The sequence below is a fragment of the Eretmochelys imbricata genome, chromosome 11 (genome assembly GCF_965152235.1).
Source record: "Eretmochelys imbricata isolate rEreImb1 chromosome 11, rEreImb1.hap1, whole genome shotgun sequence".
Classification (NCBI taxonomy): Eukaryota; Metazoa; Chordata; order Testudines; family Cheloniidae; genus Eretmochelys; species Eretmochelys imbricata.
The window spans coordinates 60,874,422-60,898,024 of NC_135582.1; the positions used below are offsets into that span (position 1 = coordinate 60,874,422).

Sequence of the window (23,603 nt, forward strand, 5' to 3'; positions counted from 1 at the left end):
TCCCGCGCTCCCGGAGGCCGGCCCCTGCAGCTGCGGGGAGGGGCCTGGCGGGAACCCTGGGTGCGCCACGCCGCGCTCGATTGCTCTGGTCTGTTCGGCCAGGCCGCCGAGCTGCCGATCGACCTGTGCGGGGACGTGGAGAACCCCTGGTGAGGCGCGCACGGCCTGGGCCATGCTGGACTTCGCGATCTTCGCCGTTACCTTCCTGCTCATCCTGGTGGGGGCCGTGCTCTACCTGTGCCCGGTAACTGCCGCGGGGCGGGGCGGGGCGGGCTGTGCTCTACCTGTGCCCGGTAACTGCCGCGGGGCGGGGCGGGCTGTGCTCTACCTGTGCCCGGTAACTGCCACGGGGGGCGGGGCGGGGCGGGCTGTGCTCTACCTGTGCCCGGTAACTGCCGAGGGGGTGCGGGGTCATGTCCTACCTGTGCCTGGTAACTGTTGCGGGGCAGGGCAACTGGAAGGCCGAATCCCCTCCCCCCATTGAGATGCATTATCTCCATCCTTCCTGAACTGCCCTTCAACCACCCCCCAATAGCCCGTCTGGGTGTGGGGGCATCTGCACCATGTCCAGGGCTCTCCCCTCCCTGCCTGTTTTCAGCAGCTAGCTTCATGCCATGGAAATGCCCAGGGAGGCGAGGGCGAGGTATGTCATACCCTGGAGCAGCAGCTGGGGTGAGGTGGTGCTGAATGTGTGTCCCTGGCCACCTGACTGCACCTTTAATCCATGCAGTGAGTTATTGTTGCTGGGTCTGCGTCCAGCACCCCCCATTGCCCACTTCAGGTGCTGCAGCAAGGAGCAAGTGGCGATTGCACTGTGAAAGTTGGCTACTCCAGACTGCTACCGATCTGTCGCTAACCAGTTAGGTGTGGGAAAGTCGACCGTTGGAGTCGGGTTGATGCAAGTGTGCAGGGCGATTAATCACATCCTGCTCCGTGACTGTGGGCAACGTGCGTGAGATTGTAGATGGCTTTGCACAAATGGGTTTCCCTAACTGCAGAGGGGCAATAGATGGCATGCACATTCCACTTCTGGCACCAGACCACCTAGCCACCAAATACGTTAATCGCAAGGGGTATTTCTCAATGGTTCTCCAGGCGCTTGTGGATCACCGTGGGTGTTTCACAGACATTCACGCAGGCTGGTCCAGAAAGGCGCACGACGCACGCATCTTTCGGAACACTGGCCTGTTCAAGAAGCTGCAAGCAGGGACTTTCTTCCCGAACCAGAAGATGCTTATAGCCGCGTGCTGTACACTCCATAATATTTGTGAAGGGAAGGGTGAAAGCTTCACTCAGGGCTGGATGGCAAGGTCTCAGCGCCTGGAGGCTGAGTTTGGACAGCCGGAGACCAGAGCTATTAGAGGGGCACAGCGCAGGGCCGTAAGGAACAGGGATGCCTTGAGGCAGCCATTTGAAGCTGAAAGCCACTAATGTTTGTTGCTATGCTCGGGATTGCAGTGCTTGTAATGCTAGGAGGTGATTGGTGCACATGATGCAATAAGGGGCCTTAACATAACTGTATGTTGTTTTGCAGTGCTCTTTTTGCTTTCCCTTAATAGAATAAAGATTGCTTTCAAACAAACACAATTCTTGTGTTGAAAGACAACAACCAGAGGAGAGAGTCAAATGAAAAAATTTATCAACAGGGAGGGGGATGAGGGAATGGAAGGTCTCATGGGGAGGAGGGGTCCTGGGACAGCTATAAATTTGTGTATGTCCAGGTATCATGCCCACTTTTCTCCTTTAGAGTATGATGCAGCGGGTGCTGTACTTCATCAAGGCCAAAGTGCAGATGGATGGGTCTTGAGTGCAGTGGGTATTGGGAGTCCACACTGCTGGATTGTGTGGCGGGAGGGGTGGAATGCTGCTGGTAGAAAGTGGAGCCAGGAGGTTGATAAGAGTGTGTTGGTGGTGTGGGGCGGGCTCATGGGAAAGAGTTTTGTGACAATGGCTGCAGGGCAGGACGGGCGTGGAGCTTCTCGGTTTGAAGAGCTAGTATCGCCTAGAGCGTGTCCCCTTGGTGCTCCATAAGTGTTAAGAGCCGTCCCTTGGCTTCTTTCTGGTGTGCCGCGTTCTCCTTTCGTTCCCTCTTCTCGCTGTCCCGCCACTCATTCAGTTCCTTTTTCTTGGCGGCGGAGTGCATCATAACCTCACACACAAGTCCTCCTTAGTTGTTCTTGGGACGCTTTCTAATTCTTCACAACTGTTCTGCCGCCGATAAGGGAGGCTGGCCTCCCAAGGTCATATCTGTGAAGTTTAAATGCAACATTTTACAGAAGCAGTATTGTTTGCAACACAGACAACGTTGTTTCAGTGCTTTAAAACACAGCCATTACTCACACACCTAATACTAACTGGCTGACCCCAGGCAAGCGCACAAGCCACAAGACCCCCAAAATGGTGGTAGGTTTCAAAGTGGTAGCCGTGTTAGTCTGTATCCACAAAAACAACGAGGAGTTAGTGTCTAAGGTGCCACTAGTACTCCTCTTTGTTTTTTGTTTTTGCCAAAATGGTGAATAGCCACAGGGGCAAGGTAAATCACTGTTCCTGGACCCTGCTGTACACTGGGCACGTGGTCCTTGGTCGCTTGGGGAGAGCCAGCACTGTATGGGGGGCCTGATAATCATTCCTGTCCCCACACTTTCCACAGGAGGTGATCATTTTGGAAGATATCTCCCTGCTGAGGGTGAGCAGGGAATCGAGGGAGAGTGTTCTCCAAGCCTGCGGTTTAAGCCCTGGCCCCTATGCAGCTAGCCTGTGTGCCGCTATGGTCTCCCCCCCCGCCCCTCCCTGTGATGGCACAGTGGTGCGGGAAAGTTACCGTTAATGGGGCAAGAAAGAAAGCAGCTCTGCTGAGGAACCTGCGGGAGCAGATTTCCCAGTATTTCCATGAGAGTTTCCTGGAGAGAGTCTCCTGAAGGAGATCCACGTGAAGTGAGGGAGTGTATCAACAGCCTATTTCTCCGCTCAAACTAGGCATGAAGTGGGAGACAAGCCTGCTTTCTGCAACCATCCTGCCCCCAATAACTCGCTTTAGCAATTCCCAAAATCAGATCCACTTACCAGGGGCCTCCTCTCCTGTTGGCACTTCGCCAATATCCGCCTGCTGTGACTGGCTAGGCTCCTCCAGGGTAGAAAAGAGCTTTTGACTGCATGCATCTCTGGCCTCTGAGTCATCCTCTGCCTCTGGGTCCCCCTCTTCATCCAAGATTGCCTTCTCCTGGCTCAGTCCACTCTCGACTAGCAACGAAGCCAACAAAGTATCCATAGGTGACTTTGCAGTGGAGATGGGGTCACCACTGAGTATCGCGTCCAGCTCTTTGTAGAACTGGCATCTCCTGGGCACAGCACTGGAGCAGCGGTTTGCCTCCTGCACCTTGTGGTAGGCGTTCCACAGCTCCTTCACTTTGACCGTGTACTGCAATGTGTCCTGCTCCTGGCCGTTTTCTATCATGCATCTAGAAATCTGTCTGTAGGTATCATAATTCCTACGGCTGGAGTGCAGCTGGGACTGCACAGCCTCCTCTCTCGAAATACCGATGAGGTCCAGCAGCTCGGCATTGCTCCAAGCAGGGGATTGCCTGGTCCATGGAGCAGGCATGGCCACCTGGAAAGATGCGCTGACACCACTGCACGCATCGCCGAGCAAACAGGACGAGGACTTTCAAATTTGCAAAGGAATGTATGGGGTGGGACTGACGGTTGGTCACCTGAGGGCAGGGCAGTAGAGTTCAAACCGATGGCCAGAGAGGTGAGAACAGGCATTGTGGGACATGTCCCGGAGGCCAATTGCAGCACTGTAATCACCACAGTGTCTACACCGTGTACAGCACTGTAGCCACGGCGCAGACAGCTGTACGTCTCTTGTCGAGGTGGTATTTTTTAGAGTGCTGCGTCTGCACAGCTTCTGTGCACTAAGTGGCTTGGCAGTGAGTACACCTCGGGAGTTACTGCGCTCAAAGCCACTTTAGTGCGCACAAACTTGCCAGTGTAGACGGGGCCTTAGAACCTACGGTCCATGGAAGTTTGGAAAATTAGTATAATTTAGATGTAATAAAATACTGCTGCGGAGCACTATTCTGGACAATGATTCCCTTCTCCCAGTAAGTGCTTTAGTACACTGCAATGAACTCTTCACGGGCAGACCCTTGTGCAGGTCTCCACTGCTGGATCAAGGCCCTGTGGGTAAAATGTCTGTGGTAGGTGCTTCTCTTTAAGTAGATGAGTGATCCTATTTAAATCAGTGGGACCACAAACATGCTTGTTAAGCACCTGTGTAAATTTTTGCAGGTTTCGGGCCGAGGGATGTATTTTGCCAAGTTTTGGAATTTATTTTTCTTTCAAATGATGCACTGAAACATTTTTAATAGATTTTTTTTTTAACCTCTACCTTGTTGGTATTTAAACAAAATAGGGTTTTTCCACTGCAAATGTGGCATCGCTATTTGACAAGCGCTGATTTTTTTTCTCAGTTTTTTAACCGGAGATGCTTAAGCAAACTGTTGGTTTTTGCTTAGTGCCAGTGTTTTGAGTTTAGAACAGAACTGTATGGGGCAGGCGTTCTTGATGTCGAGATTGCATTAGGAATGGTGTTAGCTAAAAGCGGCTGCAGAGAGCACCACAGTGTTTCTGCAGGTTGCATGATAATAGTGACTATTTTAGACAAAAAGTTTTCGGTGATGGAAGATATTCTCAAAAAACAGTTTTCTGGTTTTAAAAAAAGGATTCTCTCACACTTTTTAACCATCATAAAATTGATAAAACTATGGTTCTAAAAACCTACCATCACTTTGGAGGGGCAAGTGACAAGCTGTTTAGTCAACACTCTGGCGTCCATGTTCAAAAAATGCTATTGGTATTGAGTTATATGTGGTTTTCAATTATCTCACCTTAATACACAGGGAGAGTGCCTAATTTCTGTGCGTATTGGACTATTTAAGGGAGGGAGAGAATGGGGGAAAAACAATTTTGTCTTGTTATCAAATTATTAATTCAGTGAAGGTTTATAAGCCGGCAAACTGGTCTTTTAAACTGATATGAAAAGCTTGAAGCAACAGGCCAATAGATGCTAAAATGTTCATCTTCTGAGGCTGATGCAGAACTTTGAGCATCATTTTCTTTCCTCTTAGGCTTCTAGACAAGCTTCAGGTATCCCAGGGATGACTCCAACAGATGAAAAGTAAGTGGCTTCCTCCTTCCCATTAATTTTATTTAACCTTCATTGCTGATACTGTTCATAGAAGGGTGTTTTTTATTCCTGTTACTCTTCCCTCAGAGATGGGAACTTGCCAGACATTGTAACCAGTGGCAGCCTGCATGAGTTCCTGGTGAATCTGCATGAGAAGTACGGCCCTGTTGTCTCTTTCTGGTTTGGAAGACGCCTTGTGGTCAGCGTGGGGTCCATTGATCTCCTAAAACAACACATTAATCCTAACAGGACATGTAAGTTTAATTTGCTTTCTCTCAGATTCATTTCTCTGTTTGCTTTTACCCAGGGTTAAATCCTGGCTCCACTGAAGTAAACGAGGTTTTGCCATTGATTCTGAGGGAGGTAGGATTTCATTCACGGTATTTAAAGGAGTGAGATTTATCTTGAAACTGAATGAGTGGTGTGATCTTGAGTCTCTGCTACTGCTTACAGAGATTCCATTTAAGTGACAAAACATTGTAACCATCCAGTGGTCTTTATAAAATTAGTTTGGTGATCTGTGTCCACTTCCCAGTGAGCAAGTATCCACATCACAAACCACTCCTCATTAAACAGAGATGCCAAAGCCAGAATGGTCATGAAGAATAAGCTACCCAACCTCTGACCTTGATAGGTAGTCTCACCAGGGAAAATGGAGGCTGAATATCAGGAAAACCTTGACTGTGAGCTCTGTTACACTGTCTCCCCAGTGAAAATGGAAGCCCCTTCACTTTAGATCACTTTAAAATAGATTGGACAAAGTAATGTGTGTTGTACTGTAGGGAAGAGAAGAACCCAGGACAGGACTAGATGATCTCACAGGTCTCCTGACTAAATTCTATTTTTTGTGAAAGTAGAATTCTTATGAGAGCTAGACTTTGGTGACCCAAATGTATACGTGGAATGAATTGAAAAGGTCAAATATAGCCAAGTCCCCATATACTCATTGGGAAGCTTGGTGTATATTCTGCATCAAGGCCTCTGAATTCTCTTGCACTTTAAGGCAGCAGGACAGATTCTGTGGTAGTTTCAAATGAATTTTAAAAGGGAGGGTTTTATTAAATTAAATTTGAAAATGAATAATATAATCAGTGCAGATATTAAATTTAGCTTATTTTAAGAAGTCCTGTATATTTTGTTTTTATTTGTGTAGCGAAATTCTGTATTGAAAACACATTGGATTCATAGAAATTGTTAAGAGGGAAATATTCTATTGGGTTTTTTGGCAGCAGGGTAGGAGGGAAGTGGGGCTTTTGGCACTGGGGAAGGTGTGGCAGGTGTTCTGAGTCAGTAGGAATAAGTACATTGGTTGGATGTTTCTACTTAAAGGATCAGCAGCTAACTAGCTACCCATGGTCATGTTTAAATTGTCATCATTAGGTTTCAAAGTTACCAACTTACTGAGATGAATGGATGCAGTTCACACACCAAGCTAATGTTTCAGGCTCTCTGGAGACTCAGCCAGACATCCCTGCATCAGTTTGCACTCTGTTCACAGTTGGAATGTTTCCTTTACTATCATAAGGGTCAGGAACTTTGTTTCCCTTTGAAATGAAAGCTCGGATTCCATATCATGATTCCATGACAAATTCCACTGCTGCAGAAGGTGAAAGGGGATCTGTATAATTTAACAGGACACTGTTTTCTATAAGAGACCTGGCACTCCTGTGCAGATGGGCAAGAGGAGTCGGTGTTAGTAACAGTAGTGCAATAAGAGCTCATTGGTGTGGCACTTGAGGGATGTATGAAAAGCGGTGTTATAGCCGAAAGTAAAAGACTCTGGAATTAGATCTCTCCGTATTGTATCCTGACACGATTGTTGAAGGTAGTGCACATCCCCCAGCTCGTTCACGTTGACTGACACATCGTGTGCACGTCTGCAATGCTAGTGGGTAAAACGAGGCCACAGAGCAGTAGAAGAAAGGGGAAGAGCAGCAGTGTATCCATGCCTCTGTCTGGGCCTCCATCCCATGAAATAATTGATTCTAAAATGAGCTTGTGGACCAGTAGAACAGCAATGTTGTATCCATGAGGTAAGATGTAAACAGATTGTAAGTGAACCTGCTAACTAATTTCATTACATGGGGGTTGGGTTGTAGTGTCATCTGATGCTGTACCAAGTTGATGACATTATCAGCCGGTGACCTTGTAACAAGTTATAACTTATTACTGCAGTTCTCATAAAAATGGTGAGAAGAGCCAGTTGACTGTTTATGTAGCATGGTGGCACTGGACTCCAGAGAGACAGCCTAGGTATGCTAGGAGTAGCCTGCTGTACTGTCACATGGAGGATCCAGTTCTGGGTCCCAGATTTCATGGAACAAGAGAGATTTTGAGCTCTGTGGAGACCATTCCTGGAAGGAGGAAATGCCCCATATTGCTGTCAACTTAGGAGTAGAACTGACCGAATGCAAAGGCAACTGTGTTCATTGTCCTTATTCAGAAGGATAGGTTGCCCTAGTTTTGGGAGCCTTTGAGCAGGGAGGACATAAAGGGCAAAATGAGGGAATTCTAGAGGATTCTCTAAATTTCCCTTTTTTCCCCCCACAAATCTGTTTTGACTGATATTTCAGACTTTCCTTTTTGTTTATTTCAGCGGATCCCTTTGAAATGATGCTAAAGTCCCTGTTGAGGTACCAGTCTGGACTCAGTGGAGATGCGGGGGAGAGTCACCTGAGGAAAAAGCTGTATGAAAATGGTGTGACCAAGTCCCTGCAGAGTAATTTTGCTGTCATCCAGAAGGTGAATTACTTGATTTGAAGGCTTGCAGTGTGCAGGCCAGTGTGTAACATTTTCCCGGAGAGAACAGTAATCTTTGGCCTTTACCGGAGAGGTTAATGGGGATAGCGGTTGGGATAAAGGAGCAGAGGGAAGGTTGGTGCTGGAATGAGAACCATGTGCAGATTTTGAGAATGTTTTAAAATCTCAATATTATAATTTCCGGACTTTTATTTCTTCTGTTATTATGGAGAACAGGTAGCTTTCCATTATAAGTCTGTTTGTTTATTTATTTTTGCTCTTCTCCCTCAAAGTCCTCAAAAGTAAAATTTCCACTTCACATTTTACATATTCCGTGTCTGAGATTGGTAAATTTGAGGTAATTGACACAAAATTTTGCCAGAAGCTGGGAATGGGTGACAGGGGATAAATCACTTGATTGGTACACACTCTTAAGCTGGTCTGGCATCCCCTCCAGAACAGATCACTGGCACTCATGCACACTGTGAAGGGACAGACACATGGATGAAGCACATTATTGTTTTCTATATTAAGACAGAGGACTCAATGGAACAGATGTTGTATAAATTGCTGTCAGATGCACAAAGTAAACAAAGTGAAAGAAATGCTATTTCCCCCATATTCCAGGTGTGGTTGACTTTGTTACTTGCAACAATATTTGGATAGCAAGTTTCACAGAGAAAAGTAATATTAGTGGTGGCAGTATCCATCTGACTGTATAAATACGCTTTTGTTTGCATTAGCTCACTATATTTAGAAGGAAGGACAGGGTTCGGTTATGTTTATTTCAAGACATTAGATACAACTAAAAATGCTGTAGTGTCTGAGTTCTAGGAATATCTCCAGAGGGTGGGAGCAGGGCAGGATGCCAGATGTTGGGATTGTACTCAGACGCAGAGCTCTTCTCTTGACTCACCCTGGCAGCCAAATATAGTGAGTCATATTAGCTCCAACCCAAGAGTACTAAACTGTTTAAGCATTCCTTTGTGGTAGAAGGAGCAGGCTCACAGGGGTCCGATGGGGAAAAACCTTCGGAGCAGCCAACCTTAGCAGGAACCTAAGCTGTTTGTTCTTTAAGTTAATAATTAAAAAAAAAAAAAAAACTGCAAGAAGGGGTTAAGTTTGAGCCATATCCAGTGTCTGGACTGTTAAGAGCTGGGTGAGAACACTTCCTCTTTAAGGTATGTTTCTAGAGAACAATGGGGTGAAGTGGTAGGTCAAGGAGATTATTGTAGCTTTCTGATTTCCTTTCTTTTAGCTGTCTGAAGAGTTGCTAGCAAAATGGCTGTCCTTTCCTGAGTCTCAACATGTGCCCCTTTGCCAACACATGCTGGGCTTTGCCATGAAGTCTGTCACACAGACTGCAATGGGCGGTAGTTTTGAAGATGACCGGGAAGTAATTCGATTCCGCAGGAACCATGATGCAGTAAGTCTCGGGAAGAGCAAGGAATGTTCTCCTAGATCCTGTCAATTTTCCAGGTTGATGGCATTAGTCTCTATCACTGCATAATTTAGCAAGGGGTACAAAATGCTGGAGCAGAGGCCTTCACCTTGGATGTTCAAGTTGGTAGGGTCTCCAAGCTGGTGATTTCTCCACTATTTTGTCAAATTTTACACTTGGTCAACCATAAAGAAATAGCTAATAAGTATATGGTAATTTTTGTAAGGCTGGAGTTTTCTAAAGCACCTACTGGAACTGAGTGTGTGCAAATGTCTTTGAAACCTGATGGCATTTGGTTGCTTTACTCACTTAAAGTCTTATGAAAATCCCATCCCAAGTCTTTGATTTCTGGTCCCTTCTTAAACCCTCAGTGTTGTGAATAAAGAGAACATCTGAGGTGACCACAGTTAGTCCAAGTAGAGGCCGCCATCCACACTTACAGAACCATCACGCTACCTGTAAGGGTAATTATGCAAGATTGGTACTTTGTGATCAGGAGGCACAGTACTGAGCTGAAATTGGGAATGAATGGCAAAGGTTTAAATGAGGCTCTGTGATAAATGCCATTTAGCTCTTACAAGTAAATGGACCACAGTTACTTTGAATCTTGGATGTTGTGCCATCTCCCTTTGACCAGCATATCTTGGATCCTTTATGGACCTTTCTAAAATCAAGAGTAAAAATGATGTGACCTGTGATAGGATGCTACACTAACATGCAGAATAAGTGGGTTGAATTTTTTGACCCTAAAGTGTTTTTGTGCCTTGGGACACAATGGCTTGGAAGACTTTGCTAATAGAGGTAGGTTCAGTCTCCAGGAAGTGGACATCTGGGAACTAATTTTCAGAGGTGCTGAATATCACTCTAGCTGAAGTCAGTGGGAGCTGTGGGTGCTTGGCAATTCTGTAAATTGAGACCATAGTTTCACACTTTTCTCTCCAAAAGCGATCTCTGAGACCCATCATGTAAGTTCCAGACTTCAGCCAGAATGCTGATGGCTCCAAGGATGAGGATTCGAGGATGGAATGGAAAAAACAGGAACCCAGTGGTTCTGTCAGATATGATAAGGGTCTCTTAAAAATTATCTGCAAAGGCTTGTTTTTAAAAATTGGGTTTGTAACCTTTTTTGCTTCCGTGTGGATAAATGAGGCATGCATTACTTCAGTGATGTAAAAGTAAAGGGCCTTCCTTCTCCCGCTTGGGATATATCATTTTTTCAGTTGTAATTAATCCCCATGACTGCATCATCTCAGCACTGTTCCAGCAGCACTTTGCAAACAGCCTCACAAACACAGCAGCACATGTGATTGTGCCCACACTTAAAACAAGGCCTATTTCCTGTTCAGGCCTCCTATAGGGAAGGGGAAGTCTTCGGTTTTTTGTGCATGTGTCAGGATAAAGTTAGGCAGAGCTGCCAGCAACCCGTGACTTGGAGGGTAATGGAATTCATCTGTACCTCTTTCAGATATGGGCAGAAATTGGAAAGGGTTTCTTGGATGGGTCACTTGACAAAAGTATGACCAGGAAAAAGCTATATGAAGATGGTAAGTTGTTTTTCCACCACCCCCCAACTCCCACTTATCGGCTCATTCACACACCGGTGGTTACTGTGTTTGAGGTAACTACCATATGAAGGTGTTTGATTTGACCATATTTATTTATGTATTGGCTTTTCTGTGGAATTCATCACCATAGTGTCTGAGCACCTTGCATACATTATTGATTTTTCCTATGTGGTAGTGAATTTTTGTCATCTCTATTTTACGGACAAGGCCAAAGTGGTTAAATGACTTACCCAAGGTCACACAGGAAGCTTGTGGCAGAGCTGGAAACTGGACTCAGATTTCCTGAGTTCCTGTTTAGTGACTTAACTACAAGACCATTCTTCCTCTTAGTTAGCCATGAAGCAGAATATAGAAGTCCTGAATTGTGGCTTTAACCAATGCCTTCCTTGGTATTCCCAGGATAGCTTACTATTTTCAGTTATGCATCCGGTTCTCTCATGTCATATTTCATATGCTGCCACACCAGACTATTTTATTTTTGTGCTGTTTTGTCTCTTTTAATTATTATTAAAATATTAAAGTAATATTAAGGACTTAATTTAAACCCACAAAAACAGGGTGTTCCCTTTCTTGCACTTGTGCTGTGTGTTTAAGGACATGAGGCCAAATTCTACTCTGTTAAGCTGATGTATATCCAGAATTGCCTTCACCAGTTTTATAGCAGTATGACACAACAGAGCAAACTCTGATCTCCTTTATTTTGTGTGTGGGTATTGCTGGGGTCCCCAGACAGCATGTGAGAGGAAGGAGGTGCTACAATGCTGTGAATGATTAGCAGCAATAACTCTATAGACCACACAGGCTGTGAGATCTGAGTGAAGTATAAGGATGTTTCGTGGGGTGATTGTTAAACCCTGAATGTTGTTTGAACTTGCTCTCGTGATCTGAACCATTTGTCTGTTTGACTCGTACGTTTTTAGATTAAATTTCAGTAAACTTCTTGCAGATTGACACTAAATAACAGGCTCAGTACAGAGTCTGCTTCTGTCAATGGACACAGGATGGACAGCTTGCCTGAAAGACTGTTTGGGAAGATGGATTCTAGAAGAGTCCTCTGCTGCTTTTGGGGGTGACCAGCTTTTAAAATAATGATTTGTTTGTGTGCATGAAGCTCTGATGGAGATGGAATCCGTCTTAAAGAAAGTCACAAAGGAGCGGCGGGGCAGGAGCTTCAACCGACACGTCTTCATAGACTCCTTACTGCAGGGGAACCTGAGTGACAAGCAGGTATGTACAGTTATTGTGGACGTATCATTACATGCTAATGGAGTTTCACTAGATCAATTGTTAATTACATCTTAGCGTTTGATTAATTGTCTGTCTTGCATCTCGTTTAGTCCAGATTCCTCACTAGAGTATAACATATATTTATTTTCATCTTCCAATCTTTAAATGCATTATATTTTTGGTTACTTTCTGTTTTGCTGCTTTATTGTTCTACGAACTAGATGGGTATTTAGTGTTAAGAATCTTTCTTTACTTAGGTACCCTTTGTAGGCCTTGTATTAACTATGAAAAAAACAGAAATAAGGAAACAGAGGTTACAATGGACAAAGCATGAATTCACAAGTGGCCTTGTCACTAATATGTAGCTATTAGATTAAGAAATAGTAAGAAGAAGAGTAATGTGTGATAAACTTGCAGCTGCAACTTTGCTTACTAGCACACTTTATAGCACATGAACAGCTTATGATCTGTACAAGGATTGGTTTGCAAAATTAGTAAGCCAATCATAAAGCATGTGAATATAATGCACAATTATAATTTTTTAGAATATGTATATAATCTGATTTATAATTATGTATGCTGGATGTGGTTAGGGTGCACCACAACTCCGACACCTGAGCCTGATCACCTCATTTGTAGCTTTATGAAATTCCAATTAAGAAACCTCAAGGACAAGTCCAGATTCACACAGAGCTTTTTGGATTCTAGAGGACTGAATAAAGTGTTCTCTCAGAACTGGACAAGGTGTTCTGGATAAGCCAAGTGGAAAAGGTCTTGGAGGGAATCCCAAAACCCTTCCAGTGGAATCACTACAGAGAGTTCAGTCCTATCCTTTCATGCTGGATTTCATGCTGTCTGAGTTAAGGTGATTTAGTGTGGTGGAATGGAAGATGTGATTTGTCATTAGATTCTTTAATGTTTTCTCTGACTCCATACCCCTGAACCAGATTTTGTTTCGTAGATCCTAGAAGACACGATGATATTCTCTCTGGCAGGGTGTGTAATCACGGCTAACCGTAAGTAGAGAACACAGGCAACTTTCAACTCTAACAGAGATAAGGGGACTAATCTATATTGAAAAAAGCATAGTGAGATGAGACTTATTTTCATGTAAAGGAAAAGTAAAATCTCCCTTCCCTTTTCTCTTATACTTGAAATTTATTCAGGCAGGTATTTCTACAGTACTGTCCGGTCGATGCACTTTTCTAGGTAGTGGGTTCTAGTGGATTGAAGTTAAGCTGTTATAAACACCCTCCATGTCATGCTGTGAGTCTTAGAATTTCCTGCTGCTGTTCTTCACTTGGATTCTAAGCCCATCCAGCTGATGCTAAATTAGATGAAATTGTACCAAAGGGAAGCAGCCCAAAACGATCATCCCTTGAAATAAACTTTGTTGCTCTTGGAAGATTTAGAGCAAACTGATGTTTGACTGGCTGTTTCACGTTTCCCTACGGCATGTATGCTATCAACATTTTTTTAAAAGTTACTCGCATTCATATAAGGAAAATGAGAAAAGCAAACAGCCCAAATATAGCACTTAACCAAGATGTTGAAAAGTATTGAAAGTCAAGTAGCAAAGCTCACGTAAAGAGAATGTCACTGGTACAGGAAACTCTCTCCCAGTGTTTTGGCTGTTTAATTTTCTGATGGGATCCCCTGTACAACCTCCAGAGTAGAAAATGGCAAAATGCCTGCTCACGCTTGCTTCTTGCAGCTTGGAAACACTACCTCACGTGGGCTTATTTCATATTAGAGCTGTCTGTCTTTCTGATAATTTTATTAGAGAAGTTTGGCTAGATAGTATATCATAAGTCTATTGCTAGATACACAAAAGGCCAGATCCAGCCACATGGTACAGGGAGTTGTTATACATCCCTCGTGCCACCTAAATCCCTCTTGTGCACAGAGAGATTCAGCAGAAAAGGGGGGGCAAGTGACAATATTGCTGTCACCTTCCCGTTGGAGCTCTGCCAGGGGGCGTTAAGAGCTCCGTTGAGGGGAAGTGTTAAATCAGTGAATCCCCAACTGCTCAGTCACATCGCTTTCCTGGTCAGCACGGTCCACTCTCCTATGACCCACCTGCTGGAGGGGAGGTTTTGGCTGCTTTCTCCACGTGTGTTGGAGCCTCACTTTGGTAGATTTACTCCTCAGGGCCCTTTTAGTTAAATCTAGTCTGGTTGTCTAAATTCTCTGATTACCCTGAGCACTGGCCTGTGTGCAGGCAGTATGACTGTTACAGGAGCTGTGCTCTGGCGATTAGGGGAGGAGCAGCAGTATGGAGTGTCTGACCCTTCTTAGGACTGTCTGGTCTCTTCTGTGTGGATCATAGAGCTGTGAGGCTGCAGCACCCCAAACCCATTAAATGGCTGTTTCCTCCTTAATCCACTTGGTTTGATCATTTTCCAGTATTTCCCAAGTTTCTTGTCACTAGGACAGGAAAAGGGATTCCAGACTGTAGTATCCCTGGATAACATCATTCAGACTCTGTCCTATTATTCAGTATAGAATCAATAAGGTCTACCAGGTAAATTCTATACAGCTACATTTTATAGTTCATGCAGATGTTATCCTTTCACATTTGCATCTCATGTGTCTCCCTAATGCCTCTTCTCTGCATTAGAAGAGTAACACTGCAGAGATAGAGAGAAGGAAAACTGGTCTTGATTTGTCCCCCTTAAATAAGGAGATGGATTTGCTGAGCCAGCACTCTCCTTGTTCCTTTCTTAGTATGCACCTGGGCAGTCTATTTCCTGACAACATCAGAAGAAGTCCAACAGACCCTCTACAAGGAGGTGGACCGAGTTCTTGGAAAGGGCCCACTTACACATGAGAAAATTGAGCAGCTCAGGTGGGTCCATGTTAAGAGTGGGAGAAGCACTTGAGCTAAATAAGATGTCATTGTGATCCTGCACGCTAAAGGCTGACTCCTATCCATGCTTGTGAAAGAAGGGAAAGCAGCAACACTGAGCAGTGTGTCTAGTGACTCAGGGAGCATGCCCATCAGAAGCCCAGGTGGAGTTTGCTTGGAGTCAATGGGAGCATTTCCCTTGACTTCATTTGGAACTGGATTGGGCCCCTTAACAAGATGCCTTGTGGTGTGCTTGGGAGCTATGCTCTGAATCATGTCTTGCCACTCCTTTGAGCAGGAACAAAGGGGGTATCCTTGACTGGTGACTCTTGTTGATGGCTATGTACCCCTTTGGAAAAGTCCAAGAGGAGTGAATAGGAGAGAGACCTTTTCTGTAGGTGTTAGAACCACCCTATAGAAAGCAACAGAGAATTATATCCCTGGTGTAGGATTCTACCAGATGGTTCAAAAAAACCCTGTTAGACTCTATTCAACTGTGTAGGTTTTTAGACAATTTCACTAGTACCATGTTAAATTTCTGTAGAACCCTCTTAGTTTCAGCATTACTAATTAGAGTAATCTAGGTGTTGTTTGTGTTGCAGTAGTGCCCAATCCGGAGTGGGCCCTCTTATGTAAGGTGCAGTACGACACAGTCCCCAACTTTATTCAGCACTTAAGTGCTTTACTGAGTTGGGTCCAAGGTGCAGAGGATTCACAGTATTAGGGCCCTCCAAAGTAGGTGTGGTTGGTAGCAGTGGAGGCATGACCTGAGGTGGTCGTTGAGGACAGGGCACAGTGCGTTTGAACCTTCAACAAGGAGGATTAGGAGTCTTGCCAGTGTCCCTAAAGCATGTGCCTCAGCGCTTAGATGCCTTAAGCAAACCTCAGAGAGTCCAGCCACTGATGCAGCATACCTCTGCAGTCCCCTGCTATAGCTATTGTAGGGCCCTGTGGAGCAGTGGAACACTGTAATACTGTTGTAAGAGAGCTTCCTAGTCTCTCCTTGATGAAGCTTGTTGTCTAGCTGCTATCTGCTGGCCACAGAACAGATGATATTTTTATAACCTCCCAGAGAAAGCCTCTTGCTTCATCTACAAATGTGCCAGGAGTCCTCACTGAGAGTGTCCTGGAAGCAGATCTGGGAGAAGAGCTGTGATCCCAAATGCAGAGGGTCAGCAAGTCTAGGGCAGCCTTACGCAGAACAGCCATTCCTGATGCCACAGAAATATGCACTTGCTTGTCTCAGAAAAAGCTTTATTGGCACAGACTTCTGTTTGCAGGTATTGCCGGCAGGTCCTGTGTGAGACGGTGCGGACAGCAAAGCTTACGCCAATTGCCGCACGGCTGCAGGAGCTGGAGGGAAGAATTGACCAGCATATTATTCCCAAAGAGGTAAGACAGAGCTGGGAGCTCAAACTTGCCCTCTCCTCTTGGTTGATTTTGTTCTTTGCAATTCTGAAGTTCCCATTAGTGTGGAGAAGGGGAGCACTGTGCCCAATTACTGTCAAAACCAGATTATTTCTCTAGCACAGTTTACACCAAGATGACAGTCTGTCTTTGATATTTGTGCAGTTTAGCTTGGAGCTCCTCCCCTTTCCTCTGTGAAGAGGCTATTCTAGAACCCTGAGTAGATTTGCATTTAGTGGTTCATTATAATGGCCTTCCATGGACTACTTCTGCTGGCTTTGAAGGGGTCTGTCTCTGGGCTAAATTGTGCACAAAAGATCCTAATTTAAGAACAAAAGAATGGCCATATTGACTCAGACCAATGGTTCATCTAGTCTAGTATCCGGTCGTCTGACAGTGGCCAGATGCTTAAAAGGAAATGAACAAAACAGGTCAATCATCAAGTGATCCATCCCCTGTCATCCAGTCCCAGCATCTAGCAGTCAGAGATTTATGGACACCCAGAGCATGGGGTTCCATTCCTGACTGTCTTGGCTAATAGCTATTAGTGGACCTATCCTCCATGATCTTATCTAGTTCTTTTTTTAACCCAGTTACACTTTTGGTCTTCACAACATCCCCTGGCAACGATTTCCACAAGTGGACTGCGTGTTGTATGCAATAGTCCTTCTTTTTGTTTTTAAACCTACTGTGTATTAATTTCATTGGGTGATCCCTGATTCTTGTTACATGAAGGAATAAATATCACTTCCTTATTCACAATTTTATAAACCTCTATCATGTTCCACCTCCCCTTAGTTGGCTCTTTTCCAAGTTGAGTAGTTCCAGTCATTTTAATCTCTGCTCGTATGGAAGCTGTTCCATACCCTTAACCTTTTTTTTTTTTTCCTCCTTTCTTCCTTTCTTTCTTTCTTTTTCTAATATATCTTTTTTTGAGATGGGCAGATGGACCAGAACTGCATGCAGTATTCAAGGTGTGGACATACTGTGGATTTATATAAAGGCATTATGGTATTTTCTGTCTTGTTATCTATCACTTTCCTAATGGTTCCTAATATTCTGTTAGATTTTTGACTGCTGCAGCACATTGAGCAGATATTTTCAGAGAACTATTCACAATGACTCCCAAGATCTTTCTTGAGTTGTAATAGCTAATTTTGTATGTATAGTTGGGATTATTTTCCAATAGGCATTACTTTGCATTTATCAACATTGAAATTCATCTGCCATTTTGTTGCTGAGTCACCTAGCCTTCCAAGATCCCTTTTTAACTCTTCACAGTCTGTTTTGGACTTAATTATCTTGAGTAATTTTGTATCGTCTGCAAACCATGCACCTCATTGTTTACACTTTTTTCCAGATCATTTATGAATATGATGAACAGCACTGATCCCAGTAGATCCCTGGGGGACACCACTATTTACATCTCTCCATTTTGAACACTGACCATTTATTTCTAGCCTTTGTTTCCTGTCTTTTAACCAGGTACTGATCCATGTGAGAATCTTCCCTCTTATCCCATGACTGCTTACTTTGCTTAAGAGCTTTGAGGGACCTTGTCAAAGGCTTTCTGAAAGTCCAAGTACACTATCCCACTGGATCACCCATGTCCAGGTGTGTGTTTGACCCCCTCAAAGAATTCTAAGATTAGTCAAGCATGATTTCTCTTTACAAAAGCCTTGTTGACTCTTACCCAACAAATTGTGTTCATCTATGTGTCTGACAATTTTGTTCTTTACTATTGTTTTAACTAGCTTGCCTGGTACTGAAGTTAGGCTTACCGGCCTGTAATTGCCAGGATTGCCTCTGAAGGCTTTTTTTAAAAATGGCATCACTTTAGCTATTCCTCCCTTCATCTGGTACAGAAGTTGATTGAAGTGATAGGTTACATACCACAGTTAATAGTTCTGCAATTTCATATTTGAGTTTCCTTCAGTATTCTGGTGACTCTGGTCCTTGTGACTTTTTAGTTTAGCAATTTGTTCCAAAAACCTCCTCTACTGACACCTCAGTCTGGGACAGTTCCTCAGATTTGTCACCTAAAAAGAATGACTTAGGTGTGGGAATCTCTCTCACATCCTCTGTAGTGAAGACCGATACAAAGAATTCATTTAGCTTCTCCGCAATGATCTCATCTTCCTTGAGTGCTCTTTTAACACCTCAATTGTCCAGTGGCCCCACTGGTTGTTTAGCAGGCTTTCTGCTTCTGATGTACTTTAAAAAAATGTGCTGTTAGATTTTGCTGGTTGCTCTTCAAATTCTTTTTTGGCCTGCCTAATTATACTTCTACACTTGACTTGCCAGACTTTGTGTTCCTTTCTATTTTCCTCAGTAGGATTTGACTTTCAGTTTTTAAAGGCTGCGTTTTTGTCTTTAACCACTTCTTTTACTCTGTTTAGCTCTGGTGGCATTATTTTGGTCCTCTTACTATTAGTTTTCATTTGGGATATACATTTAGTTTGAGCCTTTATTATGGTGCTTTTAAAAAAGTTTCCTTGCAGGCATTTCACTCTAGTGACTGTTCCTTTTAATTTCTGTTTAACTAGCTTCCTCATTTTTGTGTAGTTCCCCTTTCTAAAGTTAAATACTACTGTAGTGGACTTCTTTGGTATTCCCTCCCCCCCCCCCCCCCCATGCATACATACATACATTATGGCAGCTATCGCCAAGCGGTTCAGCTGTATTCATCTCTTGGACCAGATCCTGTGCTCCATTTAGGACTAAATCAAGAATTGTCTCTCCCCTTTTGAGTTCCAGGATTAGTTGCTCCAAGAAGTAGTCACTAATGGTATCTAGAAACTTTATTTCTGCATCCTGTCCTGAGGTGACATGTACCCAGTCGGTATGGGGATATCCTGAAATCCCCAATTATTATTGAGTTTTTTATTTTGATAGCCTCTCTATTTTCCCTGAGCATTTCACAGTCACCATCATCATCCCGGTCAGGTGGCCAGTATATGTTTCTACAGCTATTCTCTTATTTTTCAAGTATAATTTCTATCCATAGAGATTCTGTGGTACAGTTTGATTCATTTAAGATGTTTACTGTATTTGACTCTTTGCTTTCTTTCACATATGGTGCCATGACCCCACAAGCATGGCCTATATATTAGGTCCCCTGGTATTAGTGTCCCATTAAATGTCATCATTCCACCAAGTAGGGTCTGATACTGTCACCTTTACAGATACAGAGAAAGACTTTACTCTTCATGCAGTTCACTGATTCCAATGGGACTGACTTGCAAAGTAAAGGACTAATGCAAAGCCCATAGAAGAGAAGGGCAATGGATCCGGCCCTAGAGTACTACTAACTATGAGCAAGGGTGGCAGAACTGGGCCCCAAATTATAAAATCCTAATTTATGGGCAGATGCTGCCTGCCTTACTCACCAACCAGAACAAAATCTATTTCAATTCCATTTATTTCAGTAGAGTTGTATCCGCTTACATCAGGTATGAATTTCGTCCAATGGGACTGACTCACATAAACAGAACAGAACTTGGCCTGTAGATTGTAAACTCTTCAGAACAGGTATGTCACAACAGAGCTGCTGAAAAATAAAAGTAAAGGGCCCTGGGATTGTGATTAAGGACATTTGGAAGCCATATAAGGTTGACGTTTACAAGGCAGTGCTGCTTTTTGAGTGTTTGGATTTCATTTCTCTCTCTCTCGCTTGCTCTCTCTGTACTTGGCTGGATTGAGCAGAGCTGACACGATGGTGCTGGCTCCCTTTTGCTTACATTAAACTGCTCCCTGACACACATGCTCTGTTTTTAATTTCAGTATGGTTTCGAGTAGGTTCCTTGCACAAATGGAAGTGATGGCTTGAATTTATGCTGGTGATGGGCTCAGTCCTAATTTTTAACGTACTTTGTATCATTTGTGCCTGACTAGTTGTGGGACAAATGAGGAGATCATGTGTGAAACAGGTTTTGTCTTTGTGTACTAGAGATGGGATTTAACCAGGTCCCTGGCCAACACTCCAGAATTTTAGTGAAGTTTGAATCTGTATCTGAACTTGTGCTTGGCTCCTATCTCAATATGGGCTAAACTTGAACTCTGGATATGAACACTCTGGAAGTTTGGATCTGGATATGAACTTAGTGGCTTGATTCCCCACCCTTTACAGAAACCAACAGGGTCCAATTAAAGTTGCTCTAAAGACCTATGCAATTTAATAGAAAATGATAGCTTAAAAATTAAAAAAGTAAAGGTGTTTGGGGATAGGGTATTATGTTCTATATAGGATTATTATATATGTTCTATACAGGACTCTTCCATAAGGGCTGTCTGATGGTTACTATCTAGTGGTAACTTTATCCCTGTTGTGTATTCTAGACTGACTCAGATGTGTTTTTTATTTTCTTTTCATTTCAGACTCTTGTGCTATATGCTCTGGGTGTGGTGCTTCAGGACAGCTCAGCTTGGGCATCACCCTATAAGTATGGGATACCAGAAACTTTATTATAGTTCTTTTTTTTTTTTTTTTTCTTTCGGATCTTGTGTCTCAATGTCCCTATGGGTAGGTTGTCAAACCTTCCGTAAGTAGCCTGTCGTGGAAGGAACTCCCTGCTAAGATTTGTTGAGCTCTCTTGATTGTCTCCAAGGACAGGGTTTTGGGTAACTCTAAATGCGATCTTGCAGGCTACATATTCATTGTGTATTAAGAAGTACAGTAACATATTTCTGGCTATTCACAGCCCTCTCTTGGCAAATGCTGTGGGACTATTTTTCTGGTTTGCTGCAAGGGGAAAACAGTGATTAAAATGGATTTGAAATCACTATTCATTACCATAAAACAATGGCTCACGGGAGGAAATGTCAGTCAAAGATTTTTGTTTTTTAAGGGGAAGGAAACTCTACCTCATTATTTCCACCCATGAAAACAAAAAGGATCCTGGCCTGAAAATTAGAGCTCCAGAGGGCAAATGGAAATGCTGTAGCTTGCTTTGGCCTCTAGGTGGCAATTTTTAACACTGGTTTAACACAGCTTAGGCAGGAAAGAATGTGGATCAGTGATTCTAGTCTGAGAGAAAAGACAGAGGAGCTTGTGGGAGGAAAAAATAGTTCTAAGGGCTCTATTCTTTCTCTTACAGCCATAACCCTTGCTTCAGGGGAAGAGGGAGGGTGGAGAGGCCTCCTGCCCTATCAGCATCATGCTAGCTGATGCCTCCAGGGGCAGTAGGAGATCATACATCAGAATGATAGCTGCACTGTCCTTAGTTTGGCAAGGAGGCACTGGCTGGAGAGGAAGCTGGAGGACAGTGCCATGGTCCACAGTCAGCACAACACACACCCAGTCATTGCCTGCCAGTAGATTAAGGGCTGAGATTGTGGTTGACTTGGTCGGGGGGAGGCGTATTTGAGGGTTTCTTGTGTGCCCTCCTTTTGCCCACCTGAGCAAGTTTAGCCACAGTCCAGTCCTAATATAGTGTGGGTGACTGTCTGCTTTCAACAGGTTTTTCTAAATGACTGAGTTTCCCTTCTTGTTATACCATCTGTAATTTGACACTTTTAATTAGGGTGTGAATGTAGTGCCCATTCCTGCTGACTCTGAAGGTCAATGGGAAAGCTCCTTTTGACTTTAATCGGCGTAGGATCAGAGCTGTAGTTCATAGGCACAGGCAGGGAGCCAAAGGTTTGAAGTGTAATGGAAAGGATCTAATACACGGTGAGAGAGAATTGCCTTAAAGTCATCTAATTGCATATTTTAGAATATCAGGGATTTTCTATAATATCATAGCTCAGGTTTTAAGCTCCCTGGCATTTTATTAGTCTCCTGATGGTTACTTGATTATGGGAATTTCATTTTCATTAAACCAGCAATTCCCTTAAAGCTTTCATCAACCCAGTGCTGAAACAAGTTCTTCTCATTCTAATGAATCATCAGCTTCCCCCACACACATGCCAGCTGCTTGAAGTGGCGGGTGAGGGGCAAGAAGAATTGGAAATCTTCATGTAAGCAGTGGAGAAGGAAAGGAGAGAGAAATCAGATTGCATGTGCTCTTCGCAAGCTGCATGATGTAGGAGGAAGAAGGCATTCGATTGATGCTGATAGCAAAGTAGTGGGATTCTGAGTTTTAGGATTTTTAGTCTCTGCCCCTTATGTGTACAGATGTGCACACACACACACGCATGCATACCCAGGAAGAATCAGTCCCTGTTTTGTCTTACAGATTTGATCCAGACAGATTCAGTGATGAATCCGCTATGAAAAACTTTTCCTTACTGGGCTTTTCGGGAAGTCAGGAGTGCCCAGAGTTGAGGTGAGATAAAAAAAAAAAGGCTATGTGTATGTGTGGATGCAGGGGTAGGAAGGAACAGCTTGTTCCTGTTAAATTTGTCAAGCATTGAACACCAGCCCTGGCAGACTGAATCAGCAGTGACTGCAGAATTTATCTCATTGTTTTCTTTTATTATTCTTTCCCCCTAGGTTTGCCTATATGGTGGCCACAGTACTGCTGAGTATGTTGGTAAGGAAATTATATCTGCATCCCGTGAAAGGGCAGGTCATGGAGACCAAATATGAGCTGGTAACCTCGCCAAAGGAAGAAGCATGGATAACTGTATCCAAGAGAAGCTGAGTGAACAAAGCCAGGAGTGAGTTAGTGAGAGAGAAAGAGCGCGCACCTCAGAAAGGAACCCTCCATCATGCTGAACTGGTCAAGGGTTTAACGTCACTGTTCCATTACCTTCCATGTTCTTAACCCAGCAGCCTCTTGGTATTTTTTTGTAACTCAAAAAAATTGTCATATTAAAGTAGATTTAATTCTTACGCCTTTTGGATACGTTATTTTGACCTCTAGCCATTTTGCATTCAAGGAAGCAACATAATCTTACAGTTTTACTCATAAGAACTGCTGTATTGGAATAGGCCAATGCTCCAGCTAGCCCATTATTTGTATGGGGAAAGGGGTAGAACACCCCAGCAGAGTGTGATGGCAGCAAATAGCATGTTAGTTTCATGATGCACTTTTTAGAGGCTTTTAGTTAGGATAAACAACATGGAAAGAAAAGGGAGGGGCAAGGGCATGCTGGAGAAAAGAGGGGTGTGGGGGCAGGTGTGAAGTGAAGCAACTCTGGAGAATAGGGAGGGGGAGAGTTGGCGCAAACAGCCAATCAGTGCAGGGCAGAGACAGTCCAGTCAAAACTGTAGGAAGTTCTCTGGCCACAGGCCCCTGCTTTGAC

General features: G+C 43.9%; 1 protein-coding gene across 7 annotated transcripts; it reads left to right on the forward strand.

Moving 5' to 3' along the window:
* Nucleotides 1-48: 48 nt before the first annotated feature.
* Nucleotides 49-23,190, forward strand: CYP20A1 (cytochrome P450 family 20 subfamily A member 1). Of its 7 annotated transcripts, none has more exons than XR_013347483.1 (13): nucleotides 49-244; nucleotides 5,130-5,179; nucleotides 5,276-5,442; nucleotides 7,785-7,930; nucleotides 9,186-9,353; nucleotides 10,834-10,912; nucleotides 12,045-12,160; nucleotides 13,122-13,176; nucleotides 14,888-15,008; nucleotides 16,289-16,400; nucleotides 17,901-18,029; nucleotides 20,793-20,857; nucleotides 22,592-22,643. XR_013347483.1 is itself a non-coding variant. In XM_077829849.1 (13 exons), exons 1-13 carry the CDS (start codon nucleotides 173-175, stop codon nucleotides 22,997-22,999), a joined length of 1,392 nt encoding a protein of 463 aa, XP_077685975.1. In that variant the 5' UTR covers nucleotides 56-172; the 3' UTR covers nucleotides 23,000-23,190. The 7 variants fall into 7 exon arrangements, 6 of the variants coding, with proteins under 6 accessions (XP_077685978.1, XP_077685977.1, XP_077685975.1 ...); XM_077829849.1 differs by lacking the exon at nucleotides 17,901-18,029 and adding an exon at nucleotides 22,849-23,190 and having other exon boundaries at nucleotides 56-244; nucleotides 22,592-22,681; XM_077829850.1 differs by lacking the exons at nucleotides 49-244; nucleotides 17,901-18,029 and adding exons at nucleotides 367-388; nucleotides 22,849-23,190 and having other exon boundaries at nucleotides 22,592-22,681.
* Nucleotides 23,191-23,603: the final 413 nt, after the last annotated feature.

Excerpts from the sequence above, each read along its gene's own strand:
- CYP20A1 (XM_077829849.1), top strand. The coding sequence starts at position 173 with ATGCTGGACTTCGCGATCTTCGCCGTTACCTTCCTGCTCATCCTGGTG. Across the intron at positions 245-5,129 it reads CCGTGCTCTACCTGTGCCCG|GCTTCTAGACAAGCTTCAGG; the intron begins GTAACTGCCGCG and ends CTTTCCTCTTAG. Across the intron at positions 5,180-5,275 it reads ATGACTCCAACAGATGAAAA|AGATGGGAACTTGCCAGACA; the intron begins GTAAGTGGCTTC and ends CTCTTCCCTCAG.